The 23,758-nt window shown below is 38.9% G+C and overlaps 1 protein-coding gene and 1 long non-coding RNA gene across 5 annotated transcripts in view; one reads left to right on the top strand and one right to left on the bottom strand.

Moving 5' to 3' along the window:
• LOC116577602 overlaps nucleotides 1-23,758 on the bottom strand; it is a 151,731-nt gene that overhangs the window by 83,949 nt on the left and 44,024 nt on the right. The window lies entirely within an intron of this gene.
• On the top strand, nucleotides 9,493-18,276 carry KRT20 (keratin 20). Its single transcript, XM_032321087.1, has 8 exons — nucleotides 9,493-9,932; nucleotides 12,461-12,543; nucleotides 13,883-14,039; nucleotides 14,317-14,478; nucleotides 14,609-14,734; nucleotides 15,647-15,867; nucleotides 16,615-16,652; nucleotides 17,174-18,276. The coding sequence occupies exons 1-8, from the start codon at nucleotides 9,528-9,530 to the stop codon at nucleotides 17,269-17,271; spliced, it is 1,290 nt and encodes a 429-aa protein (XP_032176978.1). The 5' UTR covers nucleotides 9,493-9,527; the 3' UTR covers nucleotides 17,272-18,276.

Genomic DNA, 23,758 nt, shown 5'->3' with positions numbered 1-23,758 from the left:
CTATAGTTTTTTCTAACTTATATGTGTGCACATTAAAAAGTAATGACATACCCAACCAAGATGAAATGTGAACACATATGCTGTTTGTGCTCCACAAGACTAATTAATAATACATCTCCTCATCTGGCTTGATGTACTCATATATACTATGCCTTGTTTGAGGAATATTCTGGGGCCAGTGATCACTGCCACACCATAGAACATCTACTTCATTCTATTAGGAGCAAATGAAGGAAGATATTGAAAGATCAGGTTTTTAGCCCCAGGGTGGAAACTAGAACATATGGCCATATTATTGGCCTCTTAAGTAGTAATACAATCAGTGAGAGTTGCGTGTTTTTGTTTTTGTTTTAATCAGGGTGCTGTTTGCAAGGCATCTTTCCTGGGTCAGGCAAACTTACTGAAAACCAATTTAGAGAGCAAACATTACGTTGATTAAGTTGACCAACTTTCTATATTTGTATTGTTGCTATAGGCAACAGATGCCCCAACAATTAATCTATGAACACCCCAGCTCTTTTGTTTATAAAATGAAAAACATGACCTACACAATTTTCAAGGTCTCTTCCAGACATGAGAGCCTAAAGTTCTTTGTATTTAAAAATAAGCACCATGAAATACATACATACATACATACATACATACATATGTACCATGAAAAATAACACAGTGAATAACTGTCACTTACTTGTTTTCAAAAATACTAAGTTTCGGTTGTTCAAATAACATGAAAGGACATCATAAAACTGAACCACTGATCACTTCTTCCCTTAAAATCCAAAAGGTTCAATGCTAATTGGTTGTTACCATTCAGTTGACCTAAGTCTAGGTCAGACTTTGGGTCCTTCACAAATTGCACTTAAGTACCATAACTACTACCTTTTTAATTTATTGAAATGAATGAAATGCTCAGTTGCCTGGCAATGTGGCAGTACTCTGTACATTCTAGAGTACATTTTAAAGAATGGAAAGGAAATGGGATAGAATGGGAAAACCTTAGGGCAGCAAAGAGGCCCAAGCAAGGCAGGGCTCCTCCCCATCACTGTGATCTATCAGTGCAGAGATTTGACTCTGGAGCTCCCAAAAGACCAAGTGAACGAGAGTTATGATGGTAATTTGTATATGAGGGATAACGTGAGAACAAAGTGGAGGAAAGCTTATCTACTACTTCATTGTACACCGCCAACCCGGTTCTTCCAGATTGGAGCATTCAACAGTCATCTTCAGAGAGGTCTTCTCCATGTACATCCGATAGTGCAGACACCACAAACTTGGCATGTCTACAGATGAATACATCATGTATTCCTTTGCAATACCCCTCCCCGGACCATGTCCCAGCCCTGCCTCAGTGTACCCCCTTAGTAAAGCACACGATTATCACGGCCCAGTCACCCAAGTCAGAACCCTGAGAGTCATCCTTATCTCCTCCCCACATCCACACCCATTCATTCAACAAAGAATTCAGGACCAGAGTATAAGCATGTCTATCCCAGACAGACGTGCACTGGAGAGCTGAACAGGATGACCAACTGTCTTGGTTTGCCTGGAACTGTCCTTATTTCAACACTCAAAATCTCACATCTCAGAAAACCTCTCAGTCTCAGGCAAACCAAAAGAGCTGGGCACCCTAGAAGGGAAGGAGTCCGGGTACACTTCCTGGAAGGAATGACACCCATGCAAAGGCATGGAGTGTAGGGGTATCAGCGGCTTGTGTTACTGAACTGCAGAGTTGGAGGACAGAGGGTGTGAAGGGGATTCTGGAAAGGTAGGCAGGGGTTAGATCTTAGAGAGCTATGTATTGGATTTGACCACATAAACGCCAGGAATTTTTCAGAGAAGTCAATCAATCAGGTTTGCATTTGTAGGTAGGCATTTTGAGACAGACCTCTACATTTATGAACCATTGATGGCTAGAAGCAGGAGTTAAGAGGTTTTTTTTAAATTTTTCATTAAGTTCTTAACTGTGATTCTAAGAATAGGAACTAGAATTTGCCTAGACGAAAAATTATTGTTTTGGGAGGAATTTGGTTGGGCCTTCTCTTAGTCAAGCTAATATAAAATAAGTACCTACTTGCTATCCTTGGTATAACATCAAACCTTGGTGAAATAATCCAGACATGAGGCCAGTTGCAGGAAGAAGGCATTCAGCCTATGACTTCCCATTCAGAGACTTTGGAGGTTAAGTTCAAATGTAGTGATATCTGGTTTCAATGACCACTTCCAGCATTGAAAGACCTTCAGTTCATCTCACCAGTTAAAACTGTCCCAGCACTGGATCACACAGCCTACAATGCATGAGAATAAGCGAGCATTGTTTTTATAAATCTTGTATTGACACGAACATACTGTATTTTTGTGTTGAAAATGCTAATGTGTAGGAAATAAAAATAAACATGGTAATTTTGGCTACCCTATTTTGGATTTTTTTTCATTTCTTTAATGTATCAGAAGACTTCAAAAAATGTCAATGGTCCAGATGCCCCTCAAACTCTAAGAGGACTTGCAAAGGGGTGTGTACTTTGTGACTGTTGCTTGCAATCTACCACATGATCTGTATGTATATCCCTTTATCATATATGATTTAGTTTTGCCTGTTTTTGTGACTTATATCAATTGATTGACCTGAAAACATTATTTTGTGTCCTTTCATTAGACATGCTTTTTAGATCCATCCATGTGAAGGATGTACTTTGTCCATTTCAAACTGCTGCATTGTATACCATTGTGTGAATATCTGTCAATGTATTTATTCATTCTACTGCTGATGAACATTAGGGCTGTTTCAAATGTGTGTGTGTGTGTGTGTGTGTGTTAGTATTATGAATAATGCTTCTGTGAATATTCTTGTATGACTATCTCTGGAATAGGTACCTAGGAATGAAATTACTGGATGACAGGCATATTCATGCTCACTGTTCTGAGATTAGCTCAAACTGTTTTCCAAAGTAACTGTACCTATTTACACAGCGACTACTAGTGGATAAGAATTCCCCTTATCCATCCTTCTAATTTATTCCAGTTGGCAGGCGTGACATATGCTATTCAGCTTTCCTCTTCTGGACATCCATTCACATTTTTGCCCACTTTCTCACTGGGTTGTTTTTTTTCCTCTTTCTTATTTTTTTGTAGGTATTCCTTGCATATTCTGGAAACTAATTCCTTGTCAGTTACATGTATTATAACTGCTCACCCTTTGGGGCTCTTCCTATTATAACTGTCGAGTCCTTTAATGAGCAAAAATTGTTAAATTAATATCATTGTTCACATTTTTTGTGTCTTGTTTAAGAAATATTCCTTTATCCTGATTCCTAGAGATACTATTCTCTATCTTTGTCTAAATATGGTATAATTTTTACCTTTCACATTTATATCTTTAATGAATCTGGAACTTTTGTAAGCACTTTTGTGCTTTTGTAGATGTAATTATGTATATATGTATATGTATACTTTTGTATATGTAATTATGTCTGAGAGAATTAAAATTCCCACTTTTTAAATATGGAAATACTTTATTCCTTTCCACATCATTTCCCTTGTAACCATTTCATTAAGTACACCGGGTTTTAAACACAGAGGCCATGTTTTTTTCTGAATTAGCTTTGTATGGTATCTAGAGCCACAATGCTCAAAAACACCCACAGTTACTACATGCCATCCTCCTCAACCAATGAGAGCAATAGACCCTACCTGAGAAGTCTGGGCAAGACAGCCCCACACCCCACCAGAGACTGCAGATTCTGTATGGATCACATCCGGGCTGTGGTACTTTGTCCCTGTTGGGGGAAAAAAAAATTGAAAATCCTCTGGCTATGTAGTGCTTATAATAACTTTCCAAATGACTGGCTATACTTAATATTAATCATTAACACCCTCAGCAGAGTCTGCCTCAGAGGTCAAAATCTATCTCCTCTTAGTATAACAAAGTAGAGATCTAATAAATATTTATTTATAGGTGCTGTCACCCACAGTCTGGAATAGCAGGGGCTCTAACTTCTGAATAACTTGTGTATGAACAAGAGTCAACACAATCTGTATCTGGTCCTCTGGTATAATTCAGAAAAATTAATGGCTATGAAATATAGCCTGGTTTTCTCTGGCCACATTACAAGTTATAATAATCTACCAGAGCATAAAACTCAATGTGGCAGAGGAGCTGGAAAATTCTCCTGCCCTGAAATAAATATGTGGAAATCTTCACAACAAAAATTTTTCTAGATCGGATGACTGAACCCCATAATAACAGAATTGTGAGTCATTACGTTGTACACCTGAAACTAGTATAGCACTCTATGTCAATCATACTTTAATTAAAAATAATAATAGCCCTACTATATTATATTTTAGTTTAAATTTGAGATCTCAAAAAACCTACAAATACTAGCCAAAAACTGGTGGAATAACACAGTTATTTTTCAAAAAAGTTAAAAATGATGTTAATGATTTTAATGAGACTTCAACTGTTTCACTTAAACTGTGTCCAGCCATAAGGAATAATTGTGCTAAAGAAGAAAAGACAAATTATCATGTTTAATAACTGTACTGATATTCCTAGCTCTTAGAAAGCTAACTCTTAATTTAAATAATGCTTCTGCACACCTTGATCATATGTGTTAGTGTATTTAAACTCTTAGCTGAAACTAACTCACTGCAAAACTTGTGTAATTTAAACAGTACAGTTTTCCAATGGCTTTAATCAAAAGACCTCATTCCCCCCATCAAGCAAAAACAAAAGATATTACTTTGTGAAAACACATATATAAAAGAATACAATTCATGTGTTTATAAAAGGTTCATTGAAGATTTTAGCTGTGACAGCTATTTATAAAGTAATTTAAAGCTTGGTAACAAATAGCAAGGTCTGCGTACTACATGCTCAGGCACTGGTGGTGAACACTCTGAAAGTTGACTGATGGCAATTTAAATGAATGAAAACACAGTAAGAGTTACCCACACATATATCATCAAGAGCATGAAGTAGATTTAACTCTCTCAATTTATATGTAACTGAAGCAAAGTCTAACACAAAATATTATTTTAAAGTATGCTGCTTATAAGAGAGAAATAATATAGTTTTATAATATATATAGATAGTACATATATTATAGTATATAATATATATATTAAAATACTATAATATATAGTCTTATGTTATTTTAGAAAAAGGATGTTTGTTTAAAAAAAAAATTAACCAAAAAAACTCAAACTCAAACGTGAAAAGCCATCTTGTTGGGCCACTAAAAAAGTATATTCCAGGGGCACCTGGGTGGCTCAGTGGGTTAAGCCTCTGCCTTCAACTCAGGTCATGATCTCAGGGTCCTGGGATCGAGCCCCACATTGGGCTCTCTGCTCGGCAGGGGGCCTGCTTCCCTCTCTTTCTCTCTGCCTGCCTCTCTGCCTACTTGTGATCTCTGTCTGTCAAATAAATAAATAAAATCTTTAAAAAAAAAAAAAAAAAAAAAAAAGTATATTCCAAATTCTTAAGAAAGAATGTGCAGAGATTTTGGAGATGCCTTTTTTAGATTTCTTCTTCTTTTTTTTTTTTAATTTGTTTGTCTGCTTACTTGTTTTAATCATATACAAACCTCAATTAAAGCATCAGAATGAAAATTAATGAGATGTTTTTTTAACTTCTCCAACCCTTTGAAATATGTGACCTGATTAAGGAAACAATTTAAATGTTTCAGTGAATTTTTGGGGCCAGGGGTTTTGACTGAGGAAGAACAAGACCATTCCATTTGGTTCGACAATGGTTATCAGAGCTCCACTGGTGAGATCACACCCAGCGCTCACCATGTGTCTGGATGTCTATACACCTGCAGAGGCTTCCAGCCCAACCACAGAGGCTGGGTGTAGTCCCAAGGCCCCACACATACACCCTGCCTATACATTGCTCTGCTGATCCCGTGAGCCTGTGGACCCCTCGGGAAGATCAGGCTTCCGTGAAAACTTCTGCCAGTGAAATCCATTAGAGATTCTAGGAGGGAGCAGCTGTAGTTTCAGAATGGATGGAGCAAGCAATCTGTCTCATGGTAGGTGCTGAGCTGACCTTAAAATGGGGGAGAGAGACTCCATGCACCAGGTCAGGTGCAAAACACAATACTATTCATTTCGTTTTCAGAGAATAAGACCTCAAGCCAGGCAGTGACTGAAAAATTTAAATTTACATTTTAAAACTTTACCTGGTCTTAGAACACTAGCATTGGGGCAGGGGAGGGAGTTCAAAATCATCTATCTACCACTCACCTAAATTAGCTTAATTCACTTCCTCAAACTATATCTCCAAATGTATAAATGTTTCACTCCTGTTTTAAATACCTGAGGTTTTATACAAAATATTTTAATAGTTTTATAAAATAAAACCTCTAAACAGGGATAAACTTAAAAACAAAAACAAAGCATAAAAGAGAGATTTTGAAGAGTGATTATCCATACTTATAAACCCCTGTTTTTATGTGAATCAAAACCACAATTAGATAATACCTCTTTATATTAGAGTGGTCATCATTAAAAATACAGGAGATAGCAAATATTGGTGAGGATGTGGAGAAAAGGGAATCCTTATGCGCTGTTGCTGGGAATGTAAAGTGGTGCAGCCACTATGGAAAATTACATAGACGTTCCTCAAAAATTAAATATAGAACTATCATATGATCCAGCAATCCCATTTCTCGGTATATATCCAAAGGAGATAAAATCACTCAAGGGTATCTGCACTCCTATGCTCATTGCAGTATTACCCACAGTAGCCAAGATATAGAAACAACCTAAGGATCCACAAAAGGATGAAAGGATAAAGATCACACACACACACACACACACACACACCCCGAAATATTATTCAGTCACATAAAATAAGGGAACCCTGCCATTTGCTACAACATAGATAGATGCCCAGGGGCATTATGCTATGTGAAATAAGCCAGACAGAAAAAGACAAATACTGCATATCATTTATATACAGAATCTTAAGATAAGAAAAAATATCAAACTCATAGGAACAGTGGTTGCCAGGGCCTGGGGGGTAAGAGAAATAATGAGAGGTGAAAGGATACAAATTGGATCTGTACTCGAGGAACTACAGAACACTCATGAAAGAAATTGAAGAAGACACAAAAAGATGGAAGACCATTCCATGCTCTCGGATCGGAAGAATAAACATTGTTAAAATGTCTATACTGCCTAAAGCAATCTATACTTTTAATGCCATTCCGATCAAAATTCCTCCGGTATTTTTCAAAGAGCTGGAGAAAATAATCCTAAAATTTGTATGGAATCAGAAGAGACCCCAAATCGCTAAGGAAATGTTGAAAAGCAAAAATAAAACTGGGGGCATCACGTTACCTGATTTCAAGCTTTACTACAAAGCTGTGATCACCAAGACAGCATGGTACTGGCATAAAAACAGACACATAGACCAGTGGAACAGAGTAGAGAGCCCAGATATGGACCCTCAACTCTATGGTCAAATAATCTTCAACAAAACAGGAAAAAATATACAGTGGAAAAAAGACAGTCTCTTCAATAAATGGTGCTGGGAAAACTGGGCAGCTATATGTAGAAGAATGAAACTCGACCATTCTCTTACACCATACACAAAGATAACTCAAAATGGTTAAAAGACCTCAACGTGAGACAGGAATCCATCAGAATCCTAGAGGAGAACATAGGCAGTAATCTCTTCAATATCAGCCACAGCAACTTCTTTCAAGATATGTCTCCAAACATAAAGGAAACAAAAGCAAAAATAAACTTTTGGGACTTCATCAAAATCAAAAGCTTCTGCACAGCAAAGGAAACAGTCAACAAAACAAAGAGGCAACCCATGAAATGGGAGAAGATATTTGCAAATGACAGTAGAGACAAAAAGTTGATATCCAGGATCTATAAAGAACTCCTCAAACTCAACACACACAAAACAGATAATCATATCAAAAAATGGGCAGAAGATATGATCAGACACTTCTCCAATGAAGACATACAAATGGCTATCAGACACATGAAAAAATGTTCATCATCACTAGCCATCAGGGAGATTCAAATTAAAACCACATTGAGATATCACCTTACACCAGTTAGAATGGCTAAAATTAGCAAGACAGGAAACAACGTGTGTTGGAGGGGATGTGGGGAAAGGGGAACCCTCTTACACTGTTGGTGGGAATGCAAGTTGGTGCAGCCACTTTGGAGAACAGTGTGGAGATTCCTCAAGAAATTAAAAATAGAGCTTCCCTATGACCCTGCAATTGCACTACTGGGTATTTACCCCAAAGATACAGATGTCGTGAAAAGAAGGGCCATCTGTACCCCAATGTTTATAGCAGCAATGGCCACGGTCGCCAAACTGTAGAAAGAACCAAGATGCCCTTCAACCGACGAATGGATGAGAAAGATGTGGTCCATATACCTGATGAAGTATTATGCCTCCATCAGAAAGGATGAATACCCAACTTTTGTAGCAACATGGACGGGACTGGAAGAGATTATGCTGAGTGAAACAAGTCAAGCAGAGGCAGTCAATTATCATATGGTTTCACTTATTTGTGGAGCATAACAAATAGCATGGAGGACACGGGGAGTTAGAGAGAAGAAGGGAGTTGGGGGAAATTGGAAGGGGAGGTGAACCATGAGAGACTATGGACTCTGAAAAACAATCTGAGGGGTTTGAAGGGGCGGGGGTGGGAGGTTGGGGGAAACAGGTGGTGGGTATTAGAGAGGGCTCTGATTGCATGGAGCACTGGGTGTGGTGCAAAAACAATGAATACTGTTATGCTGAAAATAAATTTTAAAAATATATATGAAAAAAAAAGAAGTCTGGCATAAAAAAAGCCTTTATATTTATCTTGTTTGTCTGTTGATGGAATGTAGATTCTTTAACATTAAACATAATTCAACAGTAAACAACCCTCTTTATAATTGCAAAAAAAAAGGATACAAACTTTCAGTTTTAGGATGAGTATGGTCTGAGGATCTAATGTAAAATATGGTGACTACAGTTGATAATGCTGTACTGTACACTAGAAATTTACCAATAAAGAATAGAACTTAAATGTTCTCACCAAAAAGAAAAAGACAAATAGATTTTAAAACATTGTTCTTGATCACCAGTGTAACTATTATGCACTCACATCTGTCTTTTTAGGAACCTAAATTATTCAGAGCATTTGCCAATATTCTTTATGTGTATATTAGAACAAAAAAAAATCTGCCAAGGCAGGTGCATAGGCTAAAAGAATACATCTTCCTGGTTTCCTTTTGTTGCCTTAAAAAAAGGACTAGCCCCTGAGAAAAGCCTCCAAGAAATGCCTCTAGTGGTAATTTCTGGAATGAAATTAAATAGACTGCTGTACAAAGGGAAAAAGAAAATACAAAGCAAGGTACTGTAGACAGTGGTGTCAATCCAAAGGTGAGAGGTCAGCAGAGGAGGTGTTTCTTTCCTCGGAACTCTATAAAAGGTCAGCTCATCCACCACCAGGAGACAGACTGTTCCAGCCATCCAGAAGCTACAGGTGCTCCCTCCTCAGATCCCAATGGATTTCACTCACAGAAGCCTCCACAGAGGTCTGAGTTCCTCCTCAGAGGGCCCCGCAATCAGCGTGAGCGGCTCCACACATAGGAAGGGGGCCATGCAGCACCTTGCAGCTGCACCCAGCGTCTATGGGGGAGCTGGAGGTCAGGGCATCCGCATCTCGAACTCCAGACATATGATGAGCTATGGAGGTGATCCCTCCGGTGGAGACCTGTTTGTTGGTAATGGGAAGATGACCATGCAGAACCTAAATGAACGCCTAGCAAACTACCTAGCGAAAGTGCAGTCCCTGGAAAAGTCCAATGCCAAACTTGAATTGCAGATTAAGCAGTGGTATGAAACAAACACGCCCGGCACCAGGGACCACAGTGCGTATTACCAACAAATAGAAGAGCTGCAAAATCAGGTAAGGGATGACTCCGGTGTTTTTTACTCCACTGTTGGGCTGCAGGATATATGCCAAGAGGGCATATATGGCACGTGGGCCCAAACGGATATTATAAAGCAATTAGGCTGAAATGCTACATCTATAAAAATGGTGCATTCTACCATCTACTGTTAGTGCTGGAGTAGCGGAATATATAATTGGATGACTGTAAATATTTTTTTCACTTTTAAAATCTAATTACATGGAAAACAGGAAAATATAATCTGTATTTTGTCACAGTTTACCAGGACAAGTCTAAATGGATAATAAACACTTTTTTTCCTGTAAAGAGCTAAAATTTTTATGTGATTATAAATCTCAGGGTATTTTTCACCCAGTTCTCATTAACTTTTGAATTCCCAGTCAACTTAGAGATGTTCCTCCTTTAATTTATATAAATAGCGTAATATAAGTATTAAGATACTGTATCATAAATTTCAATGACAAAGTGATCCAGGGTGGAAATAAGGGGAAGGGAAATAGGTATTAATGACATCCAGACTTTTTTAAAGATTTATCTATATTTGAGGGGCACCTGGATGGCTCAGTTGGTTAGCGGCTGCCTTTGCCTCAGGTCATGATTCTAGATTCCTGGGATCTAGCCCCAATCGGGCTCTCTGCTCAGCAGGGAGCCTGTTTCTTCCTTTGCCTGTCACTCTGCCTACTTGTGCACACACACACTCTGTGTGTGTGTGTGTGTGTGTGTGTGTGTGTGTATGTCAAATAAATAAAACATTTTTTTAAAAATTCATTTATTTTTGAGCAAGAGAAAGAGAGCAGGGGGAGAGGCAAAGGGAGAAGGAGAGAGAATATCAAGAAGACGCTCCAGTGAGGGCGGATCCCTATGTAGGGCTCAGTCCCAGGACCCTGAGATCATGACCTGAGCCGAAATCAAGAGTCAGCTGCTTAACCGACTGAGCCACCCAGGCACCTGAATGACATGCAGATTTTTAAATGCCCTATTTAATGATCTCACCATCACCATCATCACAAGCAGTTCAGAAACCACTTCTACAATGACAAGATGTTCTATTGCCCCCAGTTCAAATTTGTTACAATCATATCACAACCTACTCCCACGAAGGTGGAGTTCTGTTTTATCAATCACATGCAATAAAGGAAGTGGACTTTGCTCCCAATTGAAAAGTCCAGATATGACAGGGGCATTTGCTCTTTCAATTTCTTATCTAATCAAGGAAAGAATCCCTTCCATTTCTATTTTAACATTCATATTCCTTTAGAGCAAAGACCACTTCCTTACCAGCAAGTCTCTTTTTCTTGCATTTTTATTAGACATCAGTGCAATCTGAACCAGGTTCCACTGGAAGTTATTTTGGGGGTCTCAGAAACTAGGAGGAGGTGAGGCAAAGGTGTCTAAATTGTCTTTCTACCAAGAGGTCATTCTTCTCGGGCTCCCACTAAAAACGTTCAAAACCAGCAAACCATTCTTCCCTGTCTCATGATTCCTGTTTTTGAATCTACTTTGAATCAGCCCAAACACATAGACACAGCCATCTACTCCATTTAGCCAGGCAGACTCAGTCTATGAGAGCAGCTCTCTCTGGGACTGGATCTGCTGAAAGAGACAGGTCACTGTAATACCTTCTACAAGCAGACAAGATCCATATGCTTCATAGAAAACTCACCCATTACGATAATCCCGTTTTTAAGATCAAGAGCTTATCCATCCTGACAGCTCAGTGCCTAGCACAACGCTCACATAACAGGTGTCCAATCATTCAGTCAATATTTAGTACATACTAAGCGCTGGGCCCCGTGCTCGGCATTGAGGAATATGATGCTGAACATAATGTGATTTAGGGGGAAACAGACACAGACAAAGGCAGCATATAAACCACAGAGAGGGATAAATGCTACCAAGAAGGGTTATGTAGGGCAATGAGAACACAAGCAGTTCATCTAATTCTGTCTCGAGGAAATCACTGAGGCTTCCTTGAAGCAATGATGTCTAAGGCGAGATGTGGAAGAGAAGCAGTTCACCAAGTGAGAAGGGCTAACGAGAATATTCTAAGCAGAATTTTCTAAGAAGAATCAAAGGGAAGCCACTCAATAAAGTTTGATGGCTCAAGTTGAATGAAACTTTCCTTTTATAAAACCGTTAAGTTCACTAAATCCTGGAGACCAGAGTTATATTTTATGACTCCACTATGTTAAATGACCATATCATTACTCTTCCCATTTTCTTTTTTTTTTTTAAGATTTTATGTATTTATTTGACAGACAGAGATCACAAGTAGGCAGAGAGAGAGAGGAGGAAGCAGGCTCCCTGCTAGCAGAGAGCCCGATGAGGGGGGCTCTATCCCAGGACCCTGGGATCATGACCTGAGCTGAAAGCAGAGGCTTTAATCCACTGAACCACCCAGGCTTGGAAATTCTTGAAATGAACATCATCTTTGATAGAATAGTGTTTGTATCTGAGGACCGCACTCAATCATGTGAAACTCCTGTCTGGTTGAAAATGTCATTCTTTCTCATATACTTTCCAGATTAAAAAGGTACAACTGGAAAATGCGCATTGTGTCCTACAAATTGATAATGCCAGATTGGCTGCTGAGGACTTCAAGCTGAAGTAGGTTCTAACACTATGGTAAACCTTCCTGAAAAAGGATTCCTTTTAGTAGCCCTTCATGATACTCAGCTTTCCACATTCTTGTTGGTAAAGGAGCTACCTTAAGTACTTTCAGAATCTGGGAGTTTGAAGGATGTTAGGAGCTATCTGGTCCAACCTGGCACTCAGAGCTACACTTCTCTCTCCCACATTCCTAAGATTTTGTCACCCACTGTGAAACTGAACACCTCCAGTAACTACTCTTGTTTCCGCTGGTTAGCTCTGGTTGCTATAACATTATTTTTTAGTAACCCTACATCTACCTTCCCACCCATTGAACCTAATTCTGCCCTTTGGAGTAATACCAAAGCAATATAAAACTCCCCTTCTGCAGTAGGGCCCTTCTGTTATCTAAAGCGAGTCCTGTGTTTACGTGTGATGATTCTCCGACTGACTCATCTGTATTCCTTCAAGTGCTTGAAAGTGTATGGACCAAGTTCTAGGGGGTGACCTTTGATACCTCTGAGTTTGCTGGTGTTTTATAACAGAGTCTGACAAACCAAAGAACTAAGATGACGATTAAACCAGCTCAGACTGTGTTCACTATCTTGTAACCATATCACACTACCTGTGATCACAGCTGTTCCTCATAAATGGCCCCTATGCTAGGGCTTTCCCATTCTGAATGTGCACAATGCCTTGGTACTAAAATGTCCTTTGTGGTTTTGAAGGGTAACATTCGAATGCTACAAGGGATCAAAAAGAAGGAAATGGGAAAGCAGATCCGAAGATTAAAGCAGTAAACATTCATTAATTCCAGTTTTACTAAGTCAGCACCTGAATGTTCCATTGCATTATCATTTTTTAAAGTTTTGCGACTTTAAAAAAAAATGAGAGTATATGAGATCGTAGGGGAGAATCATGAATTCTTTGAGATAATTCACTTTGGATGCATCTGCTTACAAAATAATAAAAATAAACTGATCCTGTGCATTCACTAAGTAAATCTAACCATTGCTTAATATCAATAATGAGAATCCTTTGCTGACACATTAATTAAAGAAAAATATTTTTTATTTCTTTTAAAATATATTCTGGAATTTAGAAACTTTTAAGAGTTATTTCAGATTGCTTTTTTTTTTTTTTTAACCAATCACTCCAAATTAGGAAGATTATATTATGGAACAAATTATCTGATTCCTAGGTTCTCATGAACATTTTTGGAATGTATAAAGAGGGACACGATGTATTGAAATCAATCCTTATATACCACATAAAAATATCTCATTATATTAAGACGCTCTCTTCTATAATAGTTTCAAAAGGACTCAACTATCTCTGTGTACCAATTAATTCACAGGTATGAGACTGAAAGGGCGCTACACCTCACAGTGGAGGGTGATATCCGTGGCCTGAACAAGGTCTTGGGTGATCTATCCCTAACTAGAACAGACTTGGAAATTCAAATTAAAGAACTGAGTAAAGACCTGGATATTCTCAAAAAAGAACATCAGGAGGTAAGGAAGTATTTGGAAGTGGTGTTGGGAATGACAGAATTACTCTAATAATGATAACTGATGGGGACAGGTTGGTAAAGAAAGTAACCATAATAATGGTGTGAGCAGTCAGGGTTCAATGATGGAGTCGTCCCTGGACTAGCATAAGCCCTACCTAAGTTACTGTCTTTCTTTTTCACTCGTCTCCAATGAAGGAAGCCCTAAGACTTTTAGCTTTTCCACTCAGACTCACGTGAGAACATGCTTCAGACTATAATCAGGATGTTCCCTCTTGCAGGAAGTGGACAGCCTACGGAAACACCTGGGCAACACTGTCAGTGTAGAACTGGATGCTGCTCCATGCCTGAACCTTGGCACCACCATGAATGAAATGAGGCAGAAGTATGAAGTGATAGCCCAGGAGAACCTTCAGAAGGCCAAAGAGCAGTTTGAGAAACAGGTAAGAGCATAATTCCAAAGGGTAAGCAAATGTGTAGATGCGGTCATTTAAAAAAAAAAAAAAAAAAAAAAGATAACTCATTTTCTTTACTTTCTCTCTGTACTCATTTTTTTTTTTTTTTGAACTTTAGACTCAAGCGCTGCAGCAGCAAGTCACACTGAGCAATGAAGAGTTAAAAGAAACTGAGGCTCACGTAAAGGAGCTGAGACGCACCTACCAGAACCTGGAGATAGAACTGCAGTCCCTCCTCAGTCTGGTAAAGCACGTCTAACTTCCCACTCTCAATGCAGTGTGTGCTTACTGAGTGCCTGTGTGAAGAAGTCTGGAGATGCAGAAACCTCTAGGAAATAACCCCTCTTCCCTGCAGAGTTGGCAGGGAAACAGGCCAAAACAGTGATTATAATTAAAACACAGAAAGAAATCCAGGACAAGAGTAATGTGCAGCAGGGATGCAGGGGAACAAGGAGATCTGGAAGACTTCCCACGGAGAGTGGCATTTCAACTAGATGGGAAAACCTGAGATGACTCTGTAGTTGGAGAAGAGAGGTAAAGACATCCCAGACTAAGCAGATCTGTCAGCTCCTGATGGAATTATGCTATGTAACAACCCCCAAATCACCGTGGCTTACCACAACACTACATCCATCACAGGTTGGCTGCAGCTCTGCTCCGTGACATTTCCACTCCAGGGGTAAGGCTAAGGGAAGAGACCCTGGCCAGGGCATGCCAGCGCTGTAGCAGAAAGAAAAGAGCAATGGCCAGACCATGTGACAGCTCCTAAAGCTTCTCCTCAGAAAAGGCATTTATCAATTTCACCTGGATTTCATTAGTCCAAGAACGTCACATGACCAAGCCTGGTGTCCATGGGATGAGGAAATCTAATCCTCCCCTTGGAGGGAGGAATCACAGGGAGAGGAGGCAAATACTGAGAACAAGAATACAATACACAAGTGAGAGAACAGTGACTGTGAAGCTAAAAACAAACAAAAGAGCCCTAGAGGTCACAGCAGCTGGCTTGAGTTTGCCTGGATGGAAAGAGTGGGATAAAGCTAGAAATAGGAATCATGCCCACAGTGGCCAGCTGTGGGAATTCCCCTCAAAGAAATTAAAATCAAACCACCTCTTAAGTCTTCAACTAAGAAACATTTCCTTTTTCTTGTGCTTATAGAAAGAAACTTTGGAGCACACACTAGAGGACACCGAAGATCGTTACAGTAGAAAACTGGCCACCATCCAGGGAGTAATGGACAACCTAGAAGCCCAGCTGGTGCAGATTAGGAAGGATACAGAACGCCAGAGCAATGAATACAATATCCTCCTTGACATAAAGACCCGGCTTGAGCAGGAAATTGCTACTTACCGCCGCCTTCTGGAAGGAGATGTCATCAAGTAAGGCTCTTAGAATCAAGGGATACGTGCCAGGGTCTATGCTGTGCTATACCCTCTCACTCATTCCCCAGCACCAGTGCAATCCCTAGCACAAAAGCAATTACACACACACCAACAACAACAACAAAACAAAAATATACCAAAAGTACACCCAGCCCCAAAATACCAGGTACAGCCTTTGTACTTGAGGTCATGAGTAGGGCTGACTTAGAAGATACACAGTCTGCAAACGATACAGATTGTGCTTTTGCTAATTTTTATGATTAATACATAATTGGAAGTACAATAACTTTTAAAAATTCTCCTTGAGAGTTCACGAAATGGAGAACAGGTTTGTGGGAGTCAGTTTGAGAAGCATTAGTGTTGCCACAGCAACCGTCTTCAACTACCACACCCAAGAAACTCAGTAAGAGAACATAAGAGTTAAACCTCCACTGTAATTTTGTTATTTTAATTACAAAAGCTTCTAGTATAGCATAAACAGGTCAGTTTTGAAACTATATATATATATATATATATATATATAGAACTGAAAAGTAAGAAACTCAAGTTCAAAGTAACAAGCATGGTAAGACTGGAAAAAATACAAACACAGCATTAAGACACATCACACAGACTTTATTTTGAAACAGAAAAGGCAGGACAGTCCTTCATTTGCAACATGGCAATAACATCTTTTCCTGTTTCTTTTTCTCTTCTTTTTTTTTCTTTTTCTCTTCTTTAAAAAAACAAAACAAAACAAAACAGAACTACAGAAGATGACTTAACCATCTCAGAGGAGAAAGGTAAGTATTCTAATTTCACGTGTTTACTGTGAGACTGATTCCTCACTCGGTCCTTACCACTTATCAAATGACACTGGTGAAAAGTAAAGAGAGATTAGTTCTCAGGAGAGCAGATATTACCGTAGGGATTTTGAAAATCAGGTGCATTACATAAAGAAACCCCCAACATGGGAAGTTTGTCACACTCCTACAACAGTGTGATTTTCTTGGTCCAAGCTATTACTGTCCTGAGACATCCTGGGATCCTGAAAAGGGGGGGGAGGGGTGGATGAAAAAGTGCAGTTGGCTTAATTCAATAATATTTCTCTTTGAGGAGGGAGCAGAAAATTTGTGAATTGGGGGACAGTGGCATACTTTCTGCATTTATTTATTAACTGAACAAGATTATTTAAGAAAAAGAATGGGTTTCTTTTTCTTTCAAGAAAAAAAATGTATAAGATAATAAAGATTTAGAGTTGAATATTATACACCAGCAGAATTATGTTCCCAAGTTAACATTTTATACTTAAATCCAAACTCAGATATAAAGAGAAAAAGGAAGATTACAACAGTCGTGGAAGAAGTGGTGGACGGCAAGGTTGTATCATATCAATCCAAGGAGGAGGAAGAAGATTTGTAAATGGCTGCCCAGAGATGCCGCTGAGGGTTTGAAAGAAACACAGCTGTAATTTCTGGTCGCTGTAAGACAGCTGCCATTAGCGCCATTAGTGCTCTGTGGTAACCAGAAGGGGACAAAAGCCCATTGATCAGTCTCTGAAATTGAATATAAATTGTTTACTCAAGAAGCTGCAAGTAGCCTACAAAAATGAAATCCAATGAGCACTAGATCACTTAAAATGTCATTACCACCACCTTCACCATGAAGCACATTAATTATAAGCTAGAAACCACCTAACAGCAATTCGTTAATGTTCCTGAAAACTTCAGCACACCTGAATTACACTAAACTTCACGGAGTAGAAGAATCCCTAAAAACTGCAAATAAACTGCTCTAATTTTTCCTGTTTCTGAATTACAAAATCTCCATTCAGAGGCCCCTGGATTCTTGAATGAGTCAATTTCTTGGTTAATTTCATTGGATTTTTAATATTGGTACAATCCTGCTAGCTTTGAGTTACATCTACATTTTTTTCCATTGTCTCTGCTGCCTTTTAAAACTCAACTCAGCTTTTCAAATAATCTGGGAGTCAAGACTCCAATCACAAATGCTGAGCAAAATAAGAATGAAGCACATTATGTCTGAAGTGGAAGTAGATTAAATGCAAAATCAGTGAAATCCTTCTCAAAGCCTAATTCTTCTCTTTATGACAATAAACCACATAAATCATCAGGTGTTCTCTTTCTTTATGGGGTGAATATGTGTTATGAAACATTTCTACCTATTTTTTTAAGAACAGCTTTAATGAGATATAATTCACACACTGTAAAATTCATCCTTGAAAAGTGCAAATTTCAGTGGTCTTCCACACATTCACAGGATTGCGCAACCACCACCACTGTCTAGTTTTAGGACATTTTCATCACTGAGGAAAAAAAACCCCAATAGGAGTCATCCTCCCTTTTCCCTTCCCCCCAGTTCTCCCACAATCCACTTCCTCTCTCCATGAATTTGCCTACTCCAGACATTTCTTACAAATGGAATCATACAATGTGTTCTTTTGTACAAAAATGTTCACAGCAGTATTACTCATAATATTCCCAAAGTGGAAACAACTACAAATGTCCATCAACTGATCAAAGGATAAACAAAAGGAGGTATGTTCACACAATAGAGTATTATCTGGCAATAGAAAGAACAAAGTACTGATACATAATGCAACAGGGATGAACCTTGAAAAAGCAATGCTTAGTGAGGAAAGTCTGACACAAAAAGATGCAGACTGTATTCCGACCCATTTTGCATTTCAGTGTGCAATAACCACCTTGCAAATGTTTACAGGAAAAAATAATTTTGCCCTCTCTCATTGTATTTTAGTAAATTAAGAACTTGAATTTAAATTTTGATATATAAGTTTTTAAGTAAATAGGATTTTGAGCGTGGTTATATTGAAAATAATGTTATTCATTTATGTATAATAACATCTATCATTTATTGAGCACTTACTATGTGCTAAGCACTATGCCAGACATTTTATATGCATTTCTCATTTAATCCTCACAGTAACTCCATGAAGTAGAAGCTATTAGACTGAATCATATAAACTTGCCAATATGTAATCATTTTTTACTTTAAAAAAATACTATTTCTGGGGCACCTGGGTGGCTCAGTGGGTTAAGTCTCTGCCTTCAGCTCAGGTCATGGTCTCAGGGTCCTGTGATCAAGCCCTGCATCGGGGTCTCTGCTCAGAGGGAGCCTGCTTCCCCCTCTCTCTCTACCTACTTGTAATATCTCTCTCTGTGTCAAATAAATAAAATCTAAAAATAATAGCTATTTCATATGGTTTGACCTTATTCTATTCTCCCCATTTTACAAATGAGGATTATATATGAAGACACAAAATAGGTACTCTCCGAAAGTCAGAGTTACCAAGTAATGGAGGCAAGACTGAACCTTAGGACTGTTTGTCTAAAGTCATGATACCCTTTTAAGCAATTAATTACATGACAATTACAGAGTTACACCTGAAATGAGCATATCTCTCCTTACAGCATTTGCTGTTTTCTGACTGCCATTTTCACTAGCCAGAGACAACACCCAAAAGTCATCCCACAACTGGATTTATCATAACTTTTGTCAGAAAAAGTTATTATCTTCACCCATTCTCATTCTTTTGTTTTTTTTGTAAGATTTTATTTATTTATTTGACATACACAGAGAGATCACCAGTAGGCAGAGAGGCAGGCAGAGAGAGGGAGGGAAGCAGGCTCCCTGCTGAGCAGAGAGCCTGATGCGGGACTTGATCCCAGGACCCCAGGATCATGACCTGAGCTGAAGGCAGAGGCTTTAATCCACTGAGCCACCCAGGCACCCCCTTTGCTTTTCAAAGTAAAGAGGTTCACTCTTGTTTTTCTCTTAATTTCTTTCCAAGTCACTTTGGTTAGTAAACTGCTTTTAAAGATGTTAAGAACTTTTAGAAGTGAATTCTTTTTCTCCTACCAAAATACAGTGCTGAACAGTCTATAACCCCAACATGCAAATGCCAGAGACTGGGTCTAATTAGTAAAAAAAAAAAAAAAAAACCTGCAGGAAGTAGATTTGAAATTCACTAGGCATGGCCATCATCAATATGATAATTATTGCCTTTTGCCATAGACAATAATGACACTTTGTTCAAAAGCAGATATTTTTTTAAGATTTTATTTATTTATTTGACAGAAAGAGAGATCACAAGTAGGCAGAGAGGCAGGCAAATGGAGAGAGGGAAGCAGGCTCCCTGCTGATCAGAGGGCTCAATCCCAGGACCCTGGGATCATGACCTGAGCTGAAGGCAGAGGCTCTAACCCACTGAGCCACCCAGGCACCCCCAAAAGCAGATTATTTTTAACTGAATTTCCTATCATAAAAAATGAAAACTAATCCTTGCCTTTTAGTCGATCTCTAGTTTCTTCCAAGTAAACTTTCAAAGTTTCTTCCAAGTAATCTTTCAAAGAAAGTAAATGAGGCCGTATGTACGGTTCTATCACCGGTTCTACCAGTAGTGACTGTGTGAAAGTAAAGTGTTATCTCTGCATCTATACTTCTTATATGAGCTAGGAAACAGAACAGCATGATCCTATTTCTGACAGGTACACAGATCCATGGAAGATTCGAAGATTCGAAGATTCGTAGTCCTTTTTTTTTTTTTTTTCAATTTATTTATTTGACAGAGATCACAAGTAGGCAGAGAGGCAGGCAGAGAGTGGGGGGGGAAGCAGGATCCCCACTGAGCAGAGAGCCCAATGTGGGGCTCCATCCCAGGACCCTGAGACCATGACCTGAGCCGAAGGCAGAGGCCCAACACACTGAGCCACCTAGGTGCCCCAGATTCGTAGTCCTTAAATATAGGTCTTGTTATCACACATAGAATCATTATCAATAAATTTCATGACCTTATACAAAATCATCAGTGCATAAGTGGACCCATCAAACTCAGAGAGAAACCCTAGAGGTGACACTAGGTTGGAGAGAACCACTTTCTCTGGCCTTGATTAATTACAGCTACACAGAGCCTTGTAATATCTAAAAGGAATGCCATGGAATGATACAAAATCAAAACTTGACCAGTGGACACCCTCTGCTCTCATCCTCACGAAGTTGATGGCAGTCTCAAATAACAATTCCAACTTAAAGCATAGGCTAGTGATTTTAATCTCCCTTCAAACATTTGTTTTCTCCCCTAGACTCACTTCTAAGATTCACCTTCCCAGGAAAGGGAAGATTCCAAGATTTCTTCTCCTCTCTCACCAGAGGCAACCCTCCCTGCCTTTGAGAACACTGAGCTCTGGAGTCCAGAACTCACCCTCAAGCATGACCACCAGAGTCTTTTTTCCTCCTCATTTCAAAAGCACAGCATAAAACGTCAGTAGCCCAATATTCTTTTACTCACAGGATCTTCAAATGTTATTGAAAGCAAAAGTGAAAGGTGTTAGGGACCCAGTGATCAGTAAATATCAGGAAGTGGAAGGTCTGCTTTAATGGAAAGAACTCAGGTGGAAAATCCTGTCATCAAAGAGCAGGAAACTAACCAATGTGACATGAGAAGATGGGCATATGTTTTACTTAATAAATCAAAAGATTTATTAAGATAAACTAAATCAAAAGATTTATTAAGATAAAATAAATTTATTAAGATAAAAGACTTATACCACATAAATAACTGTCTCTATCTTGAGTATTCTCTAAACTCTACAGAGAGAGAAGTCATGACTCTTGAGCAGTTCCCCCTTTCTCATTTTCCTCTGTGCCTAGACTTACATAATCACTTTACCACCAGATTGTATCTGTTTTCTATATTCCCACCCTCCTATATTTTTATAGCTGTCAGATAAAATTATTTTCACTTCTAAAAACTCTAAAATACAGGCTTTATTTTTTAACTTAGCCCTCCCTTCCAAAAAAACAGCCACTGAAGAAGAAACATCTCTCTTTTCAACTTCTGAAGTTGCGGTCCATTCATAATTGGATTCAGAATAAATTTTACTCAAAGCATACCAGCAAATTAGAGCAAAGTCACTCTCAAATGAAATGAATTTTAAATGACACATTCAAACTTGTTAAGGATGAAGTTCTTTCAAGTGAAATAACTCCAGAAATACTAGGATGAAGCTCAGCCAAACACTAGGCTAAGACTCAGGATTAAAAAAAAAATTAACATAGTCCCTACCTGAGAAACTTACAGTCTAGGATGATAAATAATATGTATAGAAACATGAAGGAATAATACATAAACATAATGTATAGATACTGAGCAAAATTATTTAAAATGTACACATAGGCATCAGAGGTGGAAAGTATATATATTTCAGCACACAATCAGTTCCAAGTTCAAGAATTCAAGTTAATCATATTCCCATACTATGTGATGACACTAAGCTACAAGCTTGGATTGGGCACATCTCAAGTCTGTAAGCAAGTAATAGCCTGTTTCATTTCTATGGCAATAATAATGGAATTATCCTTGAAGACAGGGGAAGGGGGGAAATCCTGCTTATAACTAATTAATGACCGTAATGTCAAGTTCCTGTGCAGGAAGTACAAGCTGAACTAGTACTTTACATGATCTCTGACAATGTGGTTACATGTAAAAAGTACAACTAAAACTACATTTGCCCATGTATTTGTAGGATTTCATGGGTGGTGTCATTCTTTGGGTCTCAGCCTGAACACTGAGAAACACAATTCAAGGAGAAAAGCAATTCAAGGAGACAAGCTAAGCTCCTGGTTGATGTACAGGGCAAAATCCAGTCTCAAGACTGAGGGGTCAGAGTGATGTTCTACTCTTTTCTGTTTTCACTGCGAGAAGCAGGGTTGTGTTGTCTATAAAAGGCACTGCAAACTGTATCCTATCTTTGCCACCTCCTGGATGTGTGGTTTTAAATAAGTCATTTAACATCGTCACCCTCAGATTGCTTATTTGGAAAAATGGGAGCAAAGTATCCTACTTAAGAAGTGGCCACAAAGGTTAAAGATAATGTCTGCTGTTTACCTAACCCGGTGTCCACAACATGGTAAGCACACTATCACTATCAGCAATTAGAACAAGGACAAGCTCAAACAAAATGCTTGTAATATACATTAAAGGAATCCTTGCTAAAAATTTCCATATGAGGCTGAGGTCCCTGGCATTTCCACTTAACATATTTCCATCTTCTTGAGAAATGAAACAAATGGATTATGGCATCTCTCATCAAGCTGAGTCTGCGTTCTGATTGCTGCATCCTTTTTTTATATCTATTGTGAGTGAGAATACAGAGTTTCTGTAAATGTCTTGCTTAAGATCCCTTTACTTAGAAAGCCCACTGGCGGGGCACCTGGGTGGCTCAGTGGGTTAAAGCCTCCACCTTCAGCTCCGGTCCTGGTCTGAGGGTCCTGGGATCGAGCCCCACATCGGGCTCTCTGCTCAGCGGAGAGCCTGCTTCCTCCTCTCTCTCTGCCTGCCTCTCTGCTCATTCGTGATCTCTGTCTGTCAAAAATAAATAAATAAATAAACAAAATATTTTTAAAAAATTAGAAAAAAAAGAAATCCCATTGGCTTGCTCCTTGTGATGTGTATAGGCTGGGGGAAAATATGTCCCTTCATGTGTGTCCCTTCTACAGTAAGGTAGAAGGAAGCTGGAATTGGATTTTACTTGGGGTTCATCATTCCTGTCCATGGAAAAATAAATAGATAGATAGATAGGGTCACACAGTTCTTCTGCTTGCCAGAATTGACACTGCATATTCCCTAGAGAGGCCCAACACGGGCTTTGGGTACAAGTCCTCTGCACTTGCCCCCACATCACCGCGGGGCACTGCTAGCACCAGCTCAAGACTGTTCACAGGCTTAAAGTACCGGCCTCACTTTCTGGGACGCTAGAGTCAAGGCAGAGAATATCTGGATATTAGAGTAGGAGACAGGGGTTGAGAGTGAGAGCAGTAATGGAATTTTAATATACAAAAAAATCAATTGCATTTTTATATATTAGCA

The sequence above is a fragment of the Mustela erminea genome, chromosome 18 (assembly GCF_009829155.1).
Source record: "Mustela erminea isolate mMusErm1 chromosome 18, mMusErm1.Pri, whole genome shotgun sequence".
Classification (NCBI taxonomy): Eukaryota; Metazoa; Chordata; class Mammalia; order Carnivora; family Mustelidae; genus Mustela; species Mustela erminea.
Note: the sequence above shows the minus strand (reverse complement) of the source record. Positions and strands in the feature narration are given on the sequence as shown.

What these genes read in the sequence shown, in the direction of transcription:
- KRT20 (XM_032321087.1), top strand. Translation starts at nt 9,528, where the DNA reads ATGGATTTCACTCACAGAAGCCTCCACAGAGGTCTGAGTTCCTCCTCA. An exon ending in TGCAGTCCCTCCTCAGTCTG is followed by an intron (nt 14,735 to 15,646) that starts GTAAAGCACGTC and finishes TTGTGCTTATAG; the next exon opens with AAAGAAACTTTGGAGCACAC. An exon ending in CTGGAAGGAGATGTCATCAA is followed by an intron (nt 15,868 to 16,614) that starts GTAAGGCTCTTA and finishes AAAACAAAACAG; the next exon opens with AACTACAGAAGATGACTTAA.